The sequence below is a fragment of the Bos taurus genome, chromosome 7 (genome assembly GCF_002263795.3).
Source record: "Bos taurus isolate L1 Dominette 01449 registration number 42190680 breed Hereford chromosome 7, ARS-UCD2.0, whole genome shotgun sequence".
NCBI lineage: Eukaryota > Metazoa > Chordata > Mammalia > Artiodactyla > Bovidae > Bos > Bos taurus.
In genome coordinates, this window is record NC_037334.1 from 40,162,661 (window position 1) to 40,181,013 (window position 18,353).

At 37.9% G+C, this 18,353-nt stretch overlaps 1 protein-coding gene across 2 annotated transcripts; it reads right to left on the minus strand.

Annotated features, from left to right (window-relative positions):
* Positions 1–8,996: 8,996 nt before the first annotated feature.
* OR2O2 (olfactory receptor family 2 subfamily O member 2) lies at positions 8,997–16,710 on the minus strand. 2 transcript variants are annotated; one of them, XM_002689042.5, is made up of 2 exons: positions 15,800–16,710; positions 8,997–9,449 (listed from the first exon to the last, which is right to left on the minus strand). In XM_002689042.5, the coding sequence occupies exons 1-2, from the start codon at positions 16,708–16,710 to the stop codon at positions 9,362–9,364; spliced, it is 999 nt and encodes a 332-aa protein (XP_002689088.5). In that variant the 3' UTR covers positions 8,997–9,361. The 2 variants fall into 2 exon arrangements, with proteins under 2 accessions (XP_002689088.5, NP_001377189.1); NM_001390260.1 differs by lacking the exon at positions 8,997–9,449 and having other exon boundaries at positions 15,778–16,710.
* Positions 16,711–18,353: the final 1,643 nt, after the last annotated feature.

Consider the following 18,353-nt stretch of genomic DNA (forward strand, 5'->3'; position numbering starts at 1 on the left):
AACAATACATTTTAGACTGGTTTAGAATTATTTATAACTTATTTTAAAGCAAAGGAAAAACAACTGAGCATGAGTTTTCTATCTTTAGAGCAGTTTGTGAAAATATGGTAAAAAGATGTTTTCATTTTCTTGTTCTTTTATTTTTTATTTTGTTTGGTTTGTTTTTCTTTATTGGAGTTTAACACTTCATTTTTTATAGTTTGAGTTATAGTTGAGATATAATTCAACTATAGTTTATAGTTGAGGCGTAACTGACATAGAATAATTTGATGAGGCCTTGACATACATAGACTCCTGTAAAACCATCACCACAGGTAATAGTGAACAAGTTCATTATCCCCCAAATGCTGTTTCCTCTTGAGTCTTTATTGTCCTTCATTCCAGTCCTTCATGCCCCTATCCAATTGTTTCAGCATCATTTGTTAAAAAGATTATTCTTTTCCCTAATGCATTGCTTGGGCATCCTTGGAGAGATAGAGAAGGAGAGAGAGACTATTTATTTCTGGGCTGTATTGTGTATCAATGATAATTTGTCTGTCTTTATGCCAATAATACACTTCTTGTTCGCTGTAGCTTTATTAAAAATTTTGAAATCAGGTAATATAAGTCACCCAGCTTTGTTCTTTTCCAGAGTTGTTCAGGTGTGATAATAATTCCTTTGCCTTTCCATGTAAATTTAAAATGAAGTTTATCATTTCTACCCAAAATGCTGGTGAAACTTTGATTGGATTGCCCTGAAGCTACAGATTAGTCTGGGGTATCTGCTATCTTCATAATATTGAGTCCTCCAATCAGGGAGCACAATATGCTTATTTTTCAAGTCTTTCTTAATTCCTGTCAGCAACATTTTGTAGTTGTCAGTGTACAAGTCTTGCATGTTTTCTGTCAAATTACCTGCTATTATATCACATTCTATGCTGTAATAAATGGTGCTTTTTAGTTCAAGTTTTGTATGTTCCTAGTATATGGAAATCCAGTTGATTTTTGTGTATTGATCTTTTGTCTTGCAATGTTGCTAAACTCATGTTAGAGTAGCTTTTTTTGTAAATTCCATAGGTTTTCTACATAGATGGTGATGTCATCTGGGACTAAAGTGTTTGCCCTTTCTTTTTCATTCTTTTTATGTTGTGTTTCTTCATATTGCCTGGTTGCACTGCCCAGAATCACAGATGCAATGTTGAATACAAGTGGTGAAAGTGAACATTCTTGGCTTATTCCTGATCTTGGAGGAAGCTATCAGATTTTCCCCATTAACTATGATATGTTAGCTATAGGTTTTTCATAAATGTCCTTAATCAGGAGGAAGTTGCTTTCTGTTTCTAGTTTGCTAAGTTTTTATCAAGCACACATGCTTGAATTTTGTCAAATGCATTTTCTGCATCTACTGAGATGATTATTTGTTTTTACTTTGTTTTGTTTTTATTTTTTTAAATTTATTTTATTTTTAAACTTTACAATATTGTATTAGTTTTGCCAAATTCCCCATCCTGAACCCTCCTCCCTCCTCCCTCCCCATACCCTCCCTCTGGGTCGTCCCAGTGCACCAGCCCCAAGCATCCAGTATCGTGCATCGAACCTGGACTGGCGACTCATTTCATACATGATATTATACATGTTTCAATGCTATTCTCCCAAATCTCCCCACCCTCTCCCTCTCCCACAGAGTCCATAAGACTGATCTATACATCAGTGTCTCTTTTGCTGTCTCATACACAGGGTTATTGTTACCATCTTTCTAAATTCCATATATATGCGTTAGTATACTGTATTGGTGTTTTTCTTTCTGGCTTACTTCACTCTGTATAATAGGTTCCAGTTTCATCCATCTCATTAGAACTGATTCAAATGTATTCTTTATAATGGCTGAGTAATACTCCATTGTGTATATGTACCACAGCTTTCTTATCCATTCATCTGCTGATGGGCATCTAGGTTGCTTCCATGTCCTGGCTATTATAAACAGTGCTGCAATGAACAGTGGGGTACACGTGTCTCTTTCAATTCTGGTTTCCTCAGTGTGTATACCCAGCAGTGGGATTGCTGGATCATAAGGCAGTTCTATTTCCAGTTTTTTAAGGAATCTCCACACTGTTCTCCATAGTGGCTGTACTAGTTTGCATTCCCACCAACAGTGTAAGAGAGTTCCCTTTTCTCCACAGCCTCTCCAGCATTTATTGCTTGTAGACTTTTGGATCACAGCCATTCTGACTGGCGTGAAATGGTACCTCATAGTGGTTTTGATTTGCATTTCTCTGATAATGAGTGATGTTGAGCATCTTTTCATGTGTTTGTTAGCCATCTGTATGTCTTCTTTGGAGAAATGTCTATTTAGTTCTTTGGCCCATTTTTTGATTGGGTCATTTATTTTTCTAGAGTTGAGCTGTAGGAGTTGCTTGTATATTTTTGAGATTAGTTGTTTGTCAGTTGCTTCATTTGCTATTATTTTCTCCCATTCTGAAGGCTGCCTTTTCACCTTGCTAATAGTTTCCTTTGTTGTGCAGAAGCTTTTAAGTTTAATTAGGTCCCGTTTGTTTATTTTTGCTTTTATTTCCAATATTCTGGGAGGAGGGTCATAGAGGATCCTGCTGTGATGTATGTCGGAGAGTGTTTTGCCTATGTTCTCCTCTAGGAGTTTTATAGTTTCTGGTCTTACATTGAGATCTTTAATCCATTTTGAGTTTATTTTTGTGTATGGTGTTAGAAAATGTTCTAGTTTCATTCTTTTACAAGTGGTTGACCAGATTTCCCAGCACCACTTGTTAAAGAGATTGTCTTTAATCCATTGGATATTCTTGCCTCCTTTGTCAAAGATAAGGTGTCCATATGTGCGTGGGTTTATCTCTGGGCTTTCTATTTTGTTCCATTGATCAATATTTCTGTCTTTGTGCCAGTACCATACTGTCTTGATAACTATGGCTTTGTAATAGAGCCTGAAGTCAGGTAGGTTGATTCCTCCAGTTCCATTCTTCTTTCTCAAGATAGCTTTGGCTATTCGAGGTTTTTTGTATTTCCATACAAATTGTGAAATTATTTGTTCTAGCTCTGTGAAGAATACTGTTGGTAGCTTGATAGGGATTGCATTGAATCTATAAATTGCTTTGGGTAGTATACTCATTTTCACTATATTGATTCTTCCAATCCATGAACATAGTATATTTCTCCATCTATTAGTGTCCTCTTTGATTTCTTTCACCAATGTTTTATAGTTTTCTATGTATAGGTCTTTAGTTTCTTTAGGTAGATATATTCCTAAGTATTTTATTCTTTCCGTTGCAATGGTGAATGGAATTGTTTCCTTAATTTCTCTTTCTGTTTTCTCATTATTAGTGTATAGGAATGCAAGGGATTTCTGTGTGTTGATTTTATATCCTGCAACTTTACTATAGTCATTGATTAGTTCTAGTAATTTTCTGGTGGAGTCTTTAGGGTTTTCTATGTAGAGGATCATGTCATCTGCAAATAGTGAGAGTTTTACTTCTCCTTTTGGATTCCTTTTCAATTTGGATTCCTTTTATTTCTTTTTCTGCTCTGATTGCTGTGGCAAAACCTCCAAAACTATGTTGAATAGTAACGGTGAAGGTGGGCACCCTTGTCTTGTTCCTGACTTCAGAGGAAATGCTTTCAATTTTTCACCATTGAGGATAATGTTTGCTGTGGGTTTGTCATATATAGCTTTTATTATGTTGAGGTATGTTCCTTCTATTCCTACTTTCTGGAGAGTTTTTATCATAAATGGATGTTGAATTTTGTCAAAGGCTTTCTCTGCATCTATTGAGATAATCATATGGTTTTTATTTTTTAATTTGTTAATGTGGTGTATTACATTGATTGATTTGCGGATATTGAAGAATCCTTGCATCCCTGGGATAAAGCCCACTTGGTCATGGTGTATGATCTTTTTAATGTGTTGTTGGATTCTGATCGCTAGAATTTTGTTAAGGATTTTTGCATCTATGTTCATCAGTGATATTGGACTGTAGTTTTCTTTTTCTGTGGCATCTTTGTCTGGTTTTGGTATTAGGCTGATGGTGGCCTCATAGAATGAGTTTGGAAGTTTACCTTCCTCTGCAATTTTCTGGAAGAGTTTGAGCAGGATAGGTATTAGCTCTTCTCTAAATTTTTGGTAGAATTCAGCTGTGAAGCCATCTGGACCTGGGCTTTTGTTTGCCGGAAGATTTTTGATTACAGTTTCAATTTCCGTGCTTGTGATGTGTCTGTTAAGATTTTCTATTTCTTCCTGGTCCAGTTTTGGAAAGTTGTACTTTTCTAAGAATTTGTCCATTTCTTCCACGTTGTCCATTTTATTGGCATATAATTGTTGATAGTAGTCTCTTATGATCCTTTGTATTTCTGTGTTGTCTCTTCTGATCTCTCCGTTTTCATTTCTAATTTTATTGATTTGATTTTTCTTCCTTTGTTTCTTGATGAGTCTGGCTAATGGTGTGTCAATTTTATTTATCCTTTCAAAGAACCAGCTTTTGGCTTTGTTGATTTTTGCTATGGTCTCTTTTGTTTCTTTTGCATTTATTTCTGCCCTAATTTTTAGTATTTCTTTCCTTCTACTAACCCTGGGGTTCTTCATTTCTGCCTTTTCTAGTTGTTTTAGGTGTAGGGTTAGGTTATTTATTTGATTTTTTTCTTGTTTCTTGAGGTATGCCTGTATTGCTATGAACTTTCCCCTTAGGACTGCTTTTAAAGTGTCCCACAGGTTTTGGGTTGTTGTGTTTTCATTTTCATTAGTTTCTATGCAAATTTTGATTTCTTTTTTGATTTGTTCTGTGATTTGTTGGTTATTCAGCAGTGTGTTGTTCAGCCTCCATATGTTGGAATTTTTAATAGTTTTTCTCCTGTAATTGAGATCTAATCTTACTGCATTGTGGTCAGAAAAGATGCTTGGAATGATTTCTATTTTTTTGAACTTTCCAGGGCTAGATTTATGGCCCAGGATGTGATCTATCCTAGAGAAGGTTCCATGTGTGCTTGAGAAAAAGGTGAAATTCATTGATTTGAGATGAAATGTCCTATAGATATCAATTAAGTCTAACTGGTCTATTGTATCGTTTAAAGTTTGTGTTTCCTTGTTAATTTTCTGTTTAGTTGATCTATCCATAGGTGTGAGTGGGGTATTAAAGTCTCCCACTATTATTGTGTTATTGTTAATTTCTCCTTTCATACTTGTTAGCATTTGTCTTACATACTGCGGTGCTCCCGTGTTGGGTGCATATATATTTATAATTGTTATATCTTCTTCTTGGATTGATCCTTTGATCATTATGTAGTGACCATCTTTGTCTCTTTTCACAGCCTTTGTTTTAAAGTCTATTTTATCTGATATAAGTATTGCTACTCCTGCTTTCTTTTGGTCCCTATTTGCATGGAAAATCTTTTTCCAGCCCTTCACTTTCAGTCTGTATGTGTGCCCTGTTTTGAGGTGGGTCTCTTGTAGACAATATATGTAGGGGTCTTGTTTTTGTATCCATTCAGCCAGTCTTTGTCTTTTGGTTGGGGCATTCAACCCATTTACGTTTAAGGTAATTACTGATAAGTATGATCCCGTTGCCATTTACTTTATTGTTTTGGGTTCGAGTTTATACACCGTTTTTGTGTTTCCTGTCTAGAGAATATCCTTTAGTATTTGTTGGAGAGCTGGTTTGGTGGTGCTGAATTCTCTCAGGTTTTGCTTGTCTGAGAAGCTTTTGATTTCTCCTTCATATTTGAATGAGATCCTTTCTGGGTACAATAATCTGGGCTGTAGGTTATTTTCTTTCATCACTTTAAGTATGTCTTGCCATTCCCTCCTGGCTTGAAGAGTTTCTATTGAAAGATCAGCTGTTATCCTTATGGGAATTCCCTTGTGTGTTATTTGTTGTTTTTCCCTTGCTGCTTTTAATATTTGTTCTTTGTATTTGATCTTTGTTAATTTGATTAATATGTGCCTTGGGGTGTTTTGCCTTGGGTTTATCCTGTTTGGGACTCTCTGGGTTTCTTGAACTTGGGTGATTATTTCCTTCCCCATTTTAGGGAAGTTTTCAACTATTATCTCTTCAAGTATTTTCTCATGGTCTTTCTTTTTGTCTTCTTCTTCTGGAACCCCTATGATTCGAATGTTGTAGCGTTTAATATTGTCCTGGAGGTCTCTGAGATTGTCCTCATTTCTTTTAATTCGTTTTTCTTTTATCCTCTCTGATTCATTTATTTCTACCATTCTATCTTCTAATTCACTAATCCTATCTTCTGCCTCTGTTATTCTACTATTTGTTGCCTCCAGAGTGTTTTTAATTTCATTTATTGCATTATTCATTATATATTGACTCTCTTTTATTTCTTTTAGGTCCTTATTAAACCTTTCTTGCATCTTCTCAATATTTGTCTCCAAGCTATTTATCTGTGATTCCATTTTGATTTCAAGATTTTGGATCAATTTCACTCTCATTATTCAGAATTCTTTATCAGGTAGATTCCCTATCTCTTCCTCTTTTGTTTGGTTTGGTGTGCATTTATCCTGTTCCTTTATCTGCTGGGTATTCCTCTGTCTCTTCATCTTGTTTAAATTGCTGAGTTTGGGGTGTCCTTTTTGTATTCTGGCAGTTTGTGGAGTTCTCTTTATTGTGGCTTTTCCTCGCTCTGTGTGGGTTTGTACAGGAGGCTTGTCAAGGTTTCTTGGTTAGGGAAGCTTGTGTCGGTGTTCTGGTGGGTGGAGCTGTATTTCTTCTCTCTGGAGTGCAATGAAATGTCCAGTAATGAGTTATGGGATGTCTATGGTTTTGGGGTGACTTTGGGCTGCCTGTTTCTTGGAGTTCAGGGCTGTGTTCCTTGCTGCTGGAGAATTTGCTTGGTATGTCTTGCCCTGAAACTTGTTTCACCCAGAGAGGTTTACAGCATTATATGGAGAAGAGAAGAGTGAGGAGGGAGTTAGAGGCGACCCGAATGAGATGAGGTGGAATCAACAGAGGAGAGAGTGGGCTATTCAGTAATCTCTTTCTTATGTGCACTCCACAACTGGCCCGCTCAGAGTTGTTCAGAGTTATACAGAGAAGAGAAGAAGGAGGAAGGTGGCAGAGGTGGCCAGGAGGATAAATGGGGGGAATGAAAAGGAGGGAGACAGATCCAGCCAGTAATCAGTTCCCTAAGTGTTCTCCACCGTCTGGAACACACAGAAATTCACAGAGTTGGGTTGAGTAGAGAGGGATTAGGGAGGAGACACAGGCGACCTGGTGGAGAAAAAGGAGTCCAAAGGAAGAGAGAGCAGTTAAGCCAGTAATCTCGCTCCCTAGTGAAAAATGGGTACTGATATTGGGTTCTTAAAGGTACAAAATTGGTAACAAATACATAAAAGCAAAAATTAAAAATCTAGAGTAGAGTTTGGAATTACAAAAATACGATGTTAAAGAAAAGAAGAAGGAAAAGAAAGAGAAAAAATGAACAAACAAAAACAAACAAGGTCGTGAAAATTATAAAGAAAATATAGGTACAAAATTGATAACTAATACCAAAAAGCAAAAGGTAAAAATCTAGAGTTTGGAATTTCAAAAATACAATGTTAAAACAAGAAGAAGAAAAAGAAAGAGAGAGGAAAAAAAAAAAAAGAACAAACAAAGTCATATAAATTATAAAAAAAAAAAATACAGGTACAAAATTGATAACAAATACCAAAAAGCATAAATTAAAAATCTAGAGTAGAGTTTGGAATTTCAGATATACAATGTTATTTAAAAGAAGAAGAGAAAGAAACAGAGAAAAAGAAAAAGAAAAAAAAAAAGGTCACAGAAATTATAAAACAAAACAAAACAAAACTATAGGTACAAAATTGATAACAAATACCAAAAAGCTAAAATTAAAAATCTAGAGTAGAGTTTGGAATTTCAGATATACAATGTTATTTAAAAGAAGAAGAGAAAGAAACAGAGAAAAAGAAAAAGAAAAAAAAAAAGGTCACAGAAATTATAAAACAAAACAAAACAAAACTATAGGTACAAAATTGATAGCAAATACCAAAAAGCTAAAATAAAAAATCTAGAGTAGAGTTTGGAATTTCAAAAATACAATGTTAAAGAAAAGAAGGAAAAAAAAAAAAGTCAAAAAAATTATAAAATATATATATATATGAAGTTTGCTTTAAAAAAATAGGGTTTTTTTTTTTTTTTGCAAAGTAATCGGTTATAAAAGTGGAAATTAAAGAAATAATAGAGGACTTAAAATTTTTTTTAATTAAAAAAATTAAAAAATAAAAAAAGAAAGAAAGAAAGAATGATCGTACAAATAGTAAAAATATATCTAGGACTTTCTCCGGTTTTGTTGTGAGTATTTTGGGTTCAGTTCACTTTTGGCTAGTTCCTTGGTCCGACTTATATTTCTCAAGATCTATAGGCTCCTTCCTGTGTAGTTGGCAGTAACCACAGGGTTTTAATCTATTGCCTGTAGCTTCCAAGGCGGTTCCCTCTGTTATAGCTTCTTCTGTTTGCTGGTCTCTTCAGTGTCTGGTTTCTGCCCTGACACAAAAGGGACGGTGGAGGACACTTTTTTTTTTGTTGTTCACTTGTTCAGTTGCGCTGAGGGGAGGTAGGGAGGGATGCTGCAAACAAATAACACTGGCGTGTGTTCGCAGTGCCTCAGCCACACTGGGTCTGCCCCCCAGTTCACGGTGCGTGTAGCCTCTCTGCCCACGCTGCTCAGGCTCTAGGTTGCTCTGCAGGGAACCATCCATGGCCGGCCCTGGGCTGCCTGTACTTCCCAGGTCCAAGCCGCTCAGGTTCAGGCACTCAGGTAGTCCTCAGAGATGCAGACTCTCGGTTGGGCCTACGTTTTGTGCCCTTCCCAGATCCGAGCAGCTCAGGTGATGAGGTGTTTGGCGCGCGCGATTGCTGTGACTTATCACTTCCCCGCAGCTCGGTTATCTAGGTGTCCACCGGCACACCTTCTCAGGCAGATGTTGACCGTCCAGACCCCAAGAAGTTTTAGTTAGCAAAGAAGGCTGCTTACAGTTTTATAGATAATGTCTCTCTGGGGCTGTGATTGTCCCCTTCCGGCCCTGGCTGCCTATCACCAGAGGGGGATGGTCTGCCGCCGGCTATCTCTGTTCAGTCCTTTGTTCCGTGCGTGGGCCTGGCGGTGTCATAGGTTAGGGCTGGCTTTTTGCGTGGTAGATATCCCACAGTCTGGTTTGCTAGCCCAAATTATTTCACTCAGATAGCGCTCGGGTTATTCAGGCCAGATTCTTGCGATGCAGCCCACGCCGTGCCTCCCTGCCCAGCCCCCGCTTGCTAATGGCAGATGCAGGCATCTGTGCTGCTTCTCCGCTGGGGGAGTTACCGTAGAGCTTGCAATGTGTGGGTTTTAATTGTTTGTTTATTTTTCCTCCCTGTTATGTCGCCCTCTGTGCTTCCAAGGCTCGGCACAGATTCGGCAGTGAGAAGGTTTCCTGGTGTTTGGAAACTTCTCTCTTTTTAAGACTCCCTTCCCAGGACGGAACTCTGTCCCTCCCTCTTTTGTCCCTTTTTTTTGTCTTTTATATTTTTTCCTACCTCCTTTCGAAGACTTGGGTTGCTTTTCTGGGTGCCTGATGTCCTCTGCCAGCATTCAGAAGTTGTTTTGTGGAATTTACTTGGTGTTTAAATGTTCTTTTGATGAATTTGTTGGGGAGAAAGTGTTCTCCCCGTCCTACTCCTCTGCCATCTTAGCTCCTCCTCTCTTGTTTTGTTTTTAAAATCTATAAAAATGGTGAGTTGCATGTATTGGGTTTTGACCATCATACTGACTTTAATTCCTGGGAAAATCTTGACATGGTCATGATGCATTTGACTATGTATTGCCAGATTCAAACTGCTAACATTTTTTTTTAATTGGAGGCTAATTACTTTACAATATTGTATTGGTTTTGCCATACATCAACATGAATCCGCCACGGGTGTACACGTGTTCCCCATCCTGAACCCCCCTTCCACCTCCCTCCCCATACCATCCCTCTGGGTCATCCCAGTGCACCAGCCTCAAGCATCCTGTATCCTGTATTGAATCTGGACGGGCGATTCGTTTCTTATATGATAATATACATGTTTCAATGCCATTCTCCCAAATCATTCCCGCCCCCCAACAGAGTCCAAAAGACTGTTCTACACATCTGTGTCTCTTTTGCTGTCTCGCATTCAAGGTTATCATTACCATCTTTCTAAATTCTACATATATGCATTAGTATACTGTATTGGTGTTTTTCTTTCTGGCTTACTTCTTTTAAATATTATTGTACAGAGCTATTATTAATGCCTTATTTTTAAATCTTAAAAATCCCTTCAAATATTGATATTAAGTGCATCAAACAAAATGTCTTTGGTATTTTAAATTTTTGCTCTTCATGCATCTGTAATTTCATTTCCTTTTTAAATATAAAATCTGGCCTTTGTTACAAAAAAAAAAAAAAAAAAAAACCTCTGAGCAAACAAAAGTCCAAAACCAAAATTCAAAGAATTAATATCAAAGTTCTCAAACTCTTACAAAAAACAGAAGAGAAGGGGATGCTTTCAACTTATTTTACAAAGTCAGCCTTACCTTGATACAAAACCCGACAAAGATGGCGAAATGAAAGAAAATGAAACATCAATACCACCAGTGCACTTAGATGTAAAAATTCTCAATAAAATATTGGTGAACCAAATTTAACAATACATGACAAGGATCATACACCATGATGAATTGGAATTTATTCCAGGGATGCAAGGTGGCTCCACATTCAGAAGTAAATCGAGGCAATATACCACATTAATAAAATTAAGCGTGAAAATCACATGGTTACCTCCGTGGATACAGAAAGAGCATTTGACAAAATTCAACATCTATTTATGATTAAAAAAAAACAACTTTCAACAGTGAGTATAGATGTCATGTAACTCAATGTAATAGAGACCATATACAGCAAGCTTACAGGGAATATCATACTCAACTGTGAAAAAATAAGAGCTTTTCCTCTTAAGATCAGGAACAAGACAAGAATGCCCACTCTTGCCACTTTTATACTACATAGAATTGGAAATCCTAGCTAAAGCACTTAGGCAAGAAAAAGAAATAAATGTAATCCAAATGGAAAAGAAGAAAAATGATCACTATTTGCAAATAACATATATTAGATTAAAAAACTCTCCAGATTTTGTTCACCAAAAATATCTATTAACTAACCAACAAATTCAGTAAAGTTGCAGGATACAAAATCAATATACGAAAATCTGTTGCATACACAAGTAATGAACTATCACATATTAAGAAAACTGTTTCATTTACAAATGCCTCAAAAATAATAAAAATAGTATAGGAATAAATTTAATCAAATATATAAAAGACCTATACAATGAAGAGTATAAGATGTTGATGAGAGACATTGAACCAGACACAAATAAATAGAAACATATTCCCTGCCTCATATATGAGTAAAATTAAAATTGTTTAAATGTCCATACTGCTAAAAGCAATCTTCAAATTCAGTGAAAACTCTATCAAAATTCCAATGGCATTTTCACAGAAATAGAACAATCTTAAAATTTGTAAATAATCACAAAAAATCCCAAGTAACCAAAGCAATCTTGAGAAGAAAGAACAAACCTGGAGGCATCACACTCCCTTATTTCACACTATATTAGCAAGCTATAAAACCAAAACACTATGGTACTGGCATAAAAAAAGACATATGATAAAAGGGAATAAAACTGACCAGAAATAAATCCATGAATACATGGTCAGTTAAGTTTTGATCCAATTAAACTTCAAACCAAATATTTACTGAATAATATTTTGAGCCAAAAAACACAAAGGGGAAAAAGTTCCTCAATATAGGCTGTTGGAAAAGTTGAACAATCACATGCAATAGAATAAAACTGAGCCATTATCATATATCATACACAAAAATTACCTGAAAATGAATTAAAGAGTTGAATGTGAGACCTGATATACTAAACCTCCTAGAATAAAGCATTTAGAAGGTCCTTGAAATTGTCTTAGCAATCATTTTTTTTTTTTTTTGCATCTGTCACTAAAAACAAAGGCAACAATAGCAAAAATAAACAAGTGGGACTCCACAAACTAAAAAGCTCTTGCACAATAAAAGACAGTATCAACAAAATGAAAGGACAACCTACTGAAAGGGAAGAATATCTGAAAATCGCATACTGGATAAGGGATTAATATCCAAATTATATAAAGAATTCACACAACTCAATAGTAATAACACCCAAATAGACCAATTAAAATATAGGCGAAAAGATATGAAGAGATTGTATTCCAAAGAAGATACAGAGATGGAAACCAGCACATGAAAAGATTCTTAATATCCCTAATCATCAAGGAACTGCAAGTCAAAATCAACTCACACCTGTCGATATGGCTGTTAAAACAGAAAAAATAAGTGTTGGCAAGGATGTAGAGAAAAGGAAACACTTGTGCACTGTTAGTGGAAATGTAAATTGATGTAGCCACTATGAAAAACAGTATGGAGATTCCTCAAAAAATTTAAAGTAGAGCTACTTTATGATCCAGCAATTCTACATTTAGGTATTTATCCAAAGAAACTGAAAACACTAACGCAAAAAGATATCTAAACTCCCTGCTCATTGCAACATTACTTGTAACAGCCAAGATGTGAAAACAACCTAATAGCTCATTATTGGATAAATGGATAAAGAAAATGTGAAATGTGTACACACACATACACACACACAATTGAATATTATTCTGCTATAAAAAAGAGAAAATCTTGTCATGTGTGAGAACATGGATGGACCTTGAGGACATTATGATAAATGAAATGAGTCAGACAGTGAATGACAAATACTTTATTATCTCATTTATATGTGGAATCTAAAAAAGAGCAAAATCAAATTCATAGATACAGTGTATAGATTGGTGGTTGCCAGAAGTGAAAGTTGAAGGGCTGGAAAAATGGATGAAGAGGGTGAAAACATACAGTCTTTCAACTATAAAATAAATCTGTCTTGGGATGTAAGGTACAGTGTGGTTAACATTGAATATAATTAATTATATTACCATATTGCATATTTGAAAGTTGTTAAGAGAGTAGATCTTAAAGTTCTTACCAGGGGGAAAAAGTTTTGTAATTACATGGTGTCCTATGTTAGCTATGATTATTGTAGTGATTATTTTGCAATAAACACAAATATCAGATCACTATGTTGTACACCTGAAACTAATATAATGTGGTAATGCCATTTATATCTCTAAACAATGAATATGAAAAACACTTTCCAAAACAAAAAAACTCTGAATTTTAAGTATATCATATTCGAATTGCAAACAATCAAAGATAAAGAGATAATGGGGTTCTGACTTCTACTTGAAAAAAAAGAAGGAAATAGAATGGGGAAAGGAAAGCACCAAAATTCATACCACTCTTATTGTTCTGATCATCAGTTATCTTCCACAAAGACAGAAATCACATCAGGCCATTCTTACAGTTCTACTGTAAGCTATAAAGTTCTCTTGGTTTGACCTTCAAAATGTACCCAGACTAACTATACTCAATATGCTGTAACAACCTATAATGGAAAAGTGTCTGAAAAAGAATGTATATGTATATAGACAGATAGATAGATAGATATAGATATAGATATAGATAGATAGATATACTTCTCTGAGTCACTTTGCTGTATACATGAAAGTAACACAACATTGTAACTTAACTATATTTCAATTTTCTTAAAAAAAAAATGAAAAAAAGTACCCAGAACCTGCTCACTTCTGCTACAGTCTGCATTTTTTTCCATCATGATCCAAGTGTCATCATTTCTCACTTGAATTACTATAGGATTTTTGGGTGGATCATACAGAGAGCCAGGTTGGTTTTCTTTTTTCTAACAGAGGGCGCAGATCATAACTCCTCATTACTCAAAACCCTATTTCTTCACATAGCCTACCAAACCTTATGAGATGTGGGCCCTGTTTTCTAGCCAGCTCTCCCTCAGCCTATCCCTGGCTCACTTTGCTCTAGAACACTGGCCTCAGCCATTGCTCAGTCATCCCTTCTGCCTAGAACATTTTGTATCAGTAGCCAGACACTAAACTCTCCCAGGGCCGGGCTATGCTCTTTCCTTCACCACTGTGTGTGCACTCCACCCACTTGGTTGCCAAAACCCCACAGGCTCTAAGGATATGAGTGCAAGTCTCTTGGAAGCAGTGTGTTTGAAAAGAGATTTTTGGTCCAGTGTGTCCAGGGAGCTATTTGTAGAAGACATGACTCAAGAGATTATTTCCCAAATCCCTCCAGAGCTCTTGAGCTAAAAACCGGATAGAAGCCAGTTTCTGCCAGGGTTTTATCCTCACACCTCATTTCTCTCCCAACTGAGTTAGCAGATAGATGGGCCCAGGGGTTGAGCTGTGGGAGTTTGTCAAACTGAAATTTTATTTTTCTTAGACACTCCAAGCACAACGTTAATGTCGGGATCTGAACTGTGCTGGAGTAAAGAGATAAGAGGACCACATCTCTCATTCCTGAGGTCAAGGAAGTCTTCTCAGCTACACATGTGCAAAAAGACTCCCAAGGAGGGAGGCATCATCCCATAATATGTGTTGTCCTACTCCTTTTAGCCTTTGCACTGGAATCCAGCTTAGCAAAAAGATGCACGTGAATATCAGGGAGGGTCCTAAGGAAGTTCAGATGTGGAAAAAAGAAGTGAGATATTTGGCCAGAGGAGAACAAAGACCCAGAAGGTCTGTTCCTAGATAAATGACTAGCCACCTCTTTACTGTGCTCCTCCTCATTAGGGAAGATGCCCATTCCCTTTCTCTCCAGGTGTGTATTTCTGCCTTGCCTCTGTCTTAAATAAATAAACTGCTTCTCTCTGTACTCTCCCAACTGTTGTGTTGTGCTAGTAATAATATACTTTGTACTTGTTTTTACAGTTTTACCTCCATGAAATATTCTTGCTTTCAAATGGGGCAAGGTCCAGAGCAACTTTGCTTCTAGCCTCTCTACCCTGGTGGACTAGCATCTAGGATTTCTGGTTTTCATCTAGACTACTTAGGTTCAATTCCTGGGCAGGGAACTAAGGTCCTGCTTCAGAAGTGCTAATTGCCACCTCTCTGAGATCATAACCTTGGTGTTGATGAGAAATAATCAACATGCCCCCCCCCCTCCCCAAATGGAATGACACACTTGTAATCTCTTTACCATTCATGGTGTTATTCTTAGAGGAAGACTATGAAGAAGTTCTAGTCTTTACATACCAATTCTTGTATATAATGTGCAATTTCAAGAAGGCACAAGTCTCTTTCCATTGTTTAATAACAAAAGAAACATGTCAGACTTACTTTATTGGTGCAGATGATAATGTGAAGCCCAGAGAATGGAGTAACCTTGTCCAAGGTCACACAGTTCCTACAAGTAAGACTCCATCTCTGACCTTTGCATCACATTTCAGTGAGTGATGACTTCTGAATTGGTTCTCCTTCTGCACTTTTAACATGAGTTCAGAAGAAAGACTGTCCCTAGCAATTCTGGGGAAATGGTAAGTAATATATATCTATATATAAGATGAAAATAGAGGTGCTTGTGGAGGAAAGATTCATTGTGAAACTAATGACTACTCTGTTTTCTTGACATCTTCCATTCAATGCTTTCAGATTGCTCAACTCATAGCTTCATCCTAGCAAGGCAGAGGGTTCAATTTGTTCAAAGGAGGAAAACAAGCCACAAAAGAATCTGAGCTTATAGAGGAAGGAGAAGAACAAGAGAGGAAGCCCCAGAAGGGTAGGCATGTCTATATTCCCTATATCTATCTCTCTCTATCTCCCCTGCATCTTCCACATCTTCTTGAAGGCCCTCATTACCTGCTTGTTCCTCAGGCTGTAAATGAGTGGGTTGAGCATTGGGGTGAGGATGGTATAGAAGATGGAGGTGGCTCGGTCCCCCACTGGAGTCCTAGTGGAGGCTCTCTGCATGTAGCTAAATATGGCTCCCCCATAGTAAAGACCCACCACAGCCAGGTGGGAGGAGCACGTGGACAGAGCCTTCTGTTTCCCCTCAGTGGAGGTCATGCTAATAACAGCCATGAGGATCCGGGCATAGGAAGCCACAACGACCCCCAGGGGCAGCAGCAGCATGATCACGCAACAAGCATAGATGAGGTCCTCAAAGAGGGATGTGTCTGCACAAGAGAGATGCAGCACGGCCGGGACCTCACAGAAGAAGTGGTCCACCTGGAGAGAGCCACAGTAGGGGAAGCTGAAGACCATCCCTACATCAATCACACTGTCAGCCACTCCACCCATCCAGGATGCCAAGGACATCAGACAGCAGGCCTTCCAGTTCATGAGCACAGGGTACCGCAGGGGGTGACACACGGCCACATACCTGTCATAGGCCATGACTGCCAGGAGGAAGCACTCAGCTCCTCCTACCATGACCACTAAGAAGACCTGAGTGGCACAGCCACCCCAAGAGATGATCTTACTTCCCGAGAGGAAGTTGGCTGCCATCTTGGGCACCACTGCACCCATTATGGTCAGGTCCATGATGGAAACCTGACTAAGAAAAAAGTACATGGGAGTGTGCAGGCGCCTGTCAGCCTGGGTGAGCAGGAGGAAGAGGATGTTGCCAGCCAGGGCTGTAGCAGAGGCCAGAAGGACAAGGGAAAATAGGAAGAAGTCATATGGTGAATAGCTGAACAGACCCAAAAGGATGAAGTCTGATAGCGAGGTGTGGTTCCAGATGTCCATGGCCTTGACCCTGAGGGAAAAATAAATGAGTAAACATCAAAACGAAACAACTTACCTGGCATCTCCATCATATACGTATACTGTCTCCTGTATCTTCTAGAGGACAGTAGCCAGCTCTCTGTCTTATCCCTGTCCTTTCCCTCTGCAATGAAATCCTTTTCCTCTCGTTTGTCCTCGATGGTTACCAAACAAGATTTGATCCTTATTTGTCTAGAAAAGTAGTCAGTACGCCCCCAGAGAAAGGGGCCTAAATAATGCAAAGGGAGAGAGAGAGGGGGTTTTACGATAAATAGCTATAGGTTTAGGAAAAGTGGATACAGATTTAAGACTATGAGAGCATTGTAGTTTTCAATAGAGAGTAGGAGGAGGAAAAGTGTATAACAGATGTAAGAATAAATGCTATTAAAAACCTAAGGCTTTATTTTTCCCTTCCCCCATTTTCTTAGAGCATTTACTTTAGAGAAATTTGTAAGTTATTTGAGTCTGGAATGTACACAAACAGTTTAAAAGTGAAATAACCTTCTAGCCAGCATTCAGACCCAGTAGTGTCTTTCTCAAAAACTTGAGCCTCCAATTAAAATAAATTAATTAATTAAAAAAACCTTGAGATCCATATCTTTTCATTCCAATCATCCAGGAAGATAGAGACCCTACTTCCCCAGCTCTGTAGGAGGGCAGGATCCTAACTTCAGTAGGCACCTTGCTCCAAGTGGCAGAATTCCCTCTTGTCGTAGAATGAGAGAAGTTTGTTTTCCTTTGAATAAAGCCACTTAACCAACACAGTCACTCCAATTACCAGATGAATCTAGAATGAACTCTGTGTGCCAAATGGTGCTGTCAAGTCTCTTATTTGAGAACTGGCTACTGTTTATCCTGAGAGCATGAATATAATGGATTATCCTTGCCTGGATGTAGAAAAGAGTGATATTCTTCTGTCTCTGCATTCACTTAGCAGATCACCAATAATGCACATCATATTCTGATTTAATGTTTATTCAAAACTAAAGCTGTTTTCTTTCTCTTATACCTTTTTGGAGAGGTTTTCAGGGTAGGGAGGAGATTTAGTTTTTGTTATATTTCTAGAGTCAGAAAATTGTGGCAGTGGGAGAGAAATCCCAGGACATAGTGAATTGCACAATCATGCCAGCCCCTGGTGGCTCACATGATAAAGAATTTGCCTGCAATGCAGGAGACTTGGGTTTGAACCCTGGGTCAGGAAGATCTCCTGGATGAGTGCCTGACAACCCACTCCAGTATTCTTACCTGGAGAATCCCTATGCACAGAGAAGCCTGGCAGGCTGCAGTCCATGGGGTCACAAAGAGTGGGAGATGACTGTGCAACTAAGCACAGCCAGCCAAGGGAGCCAGTGTAAGCTTGGGTAGGTAGATTCCGTGATCAGCACAGGCAGGGACATTGCGGTGATGCAGACACATGTGTGGCAGAGGCACAACAGATCTGTCTGCCCACTTTGTCTCAGTTCAGAGGCTGGAGAACAGATGATCAATGATAAAAATTTTCCCCAAGAAAACTAGGATTATCATATTTTGGTCTCCGATGCTGATAACACTTGTCACTTGGCAGCAAGGAAGTATCTCTGTGTCCAGCCTGACACTATAATCTGAAGCCTGAAGTGAAACTACAC

Coding starts and splice junctions, on each gene's coding strand:
- OR2O2 (XM_002689042.5), bottom strand. CDS start 16,710: ATGGACATCTGGAACCACACCTCGCTATCAGACTTCATCCTTTTGGGT. Junction 9,450..15,799: donor ATGAGGGCCTTCAAGAAGAT/GTGGAAGATGCA, acceptor CTGGGAAGGGAG/TCTTAAAAAGAGAGAAGTTT.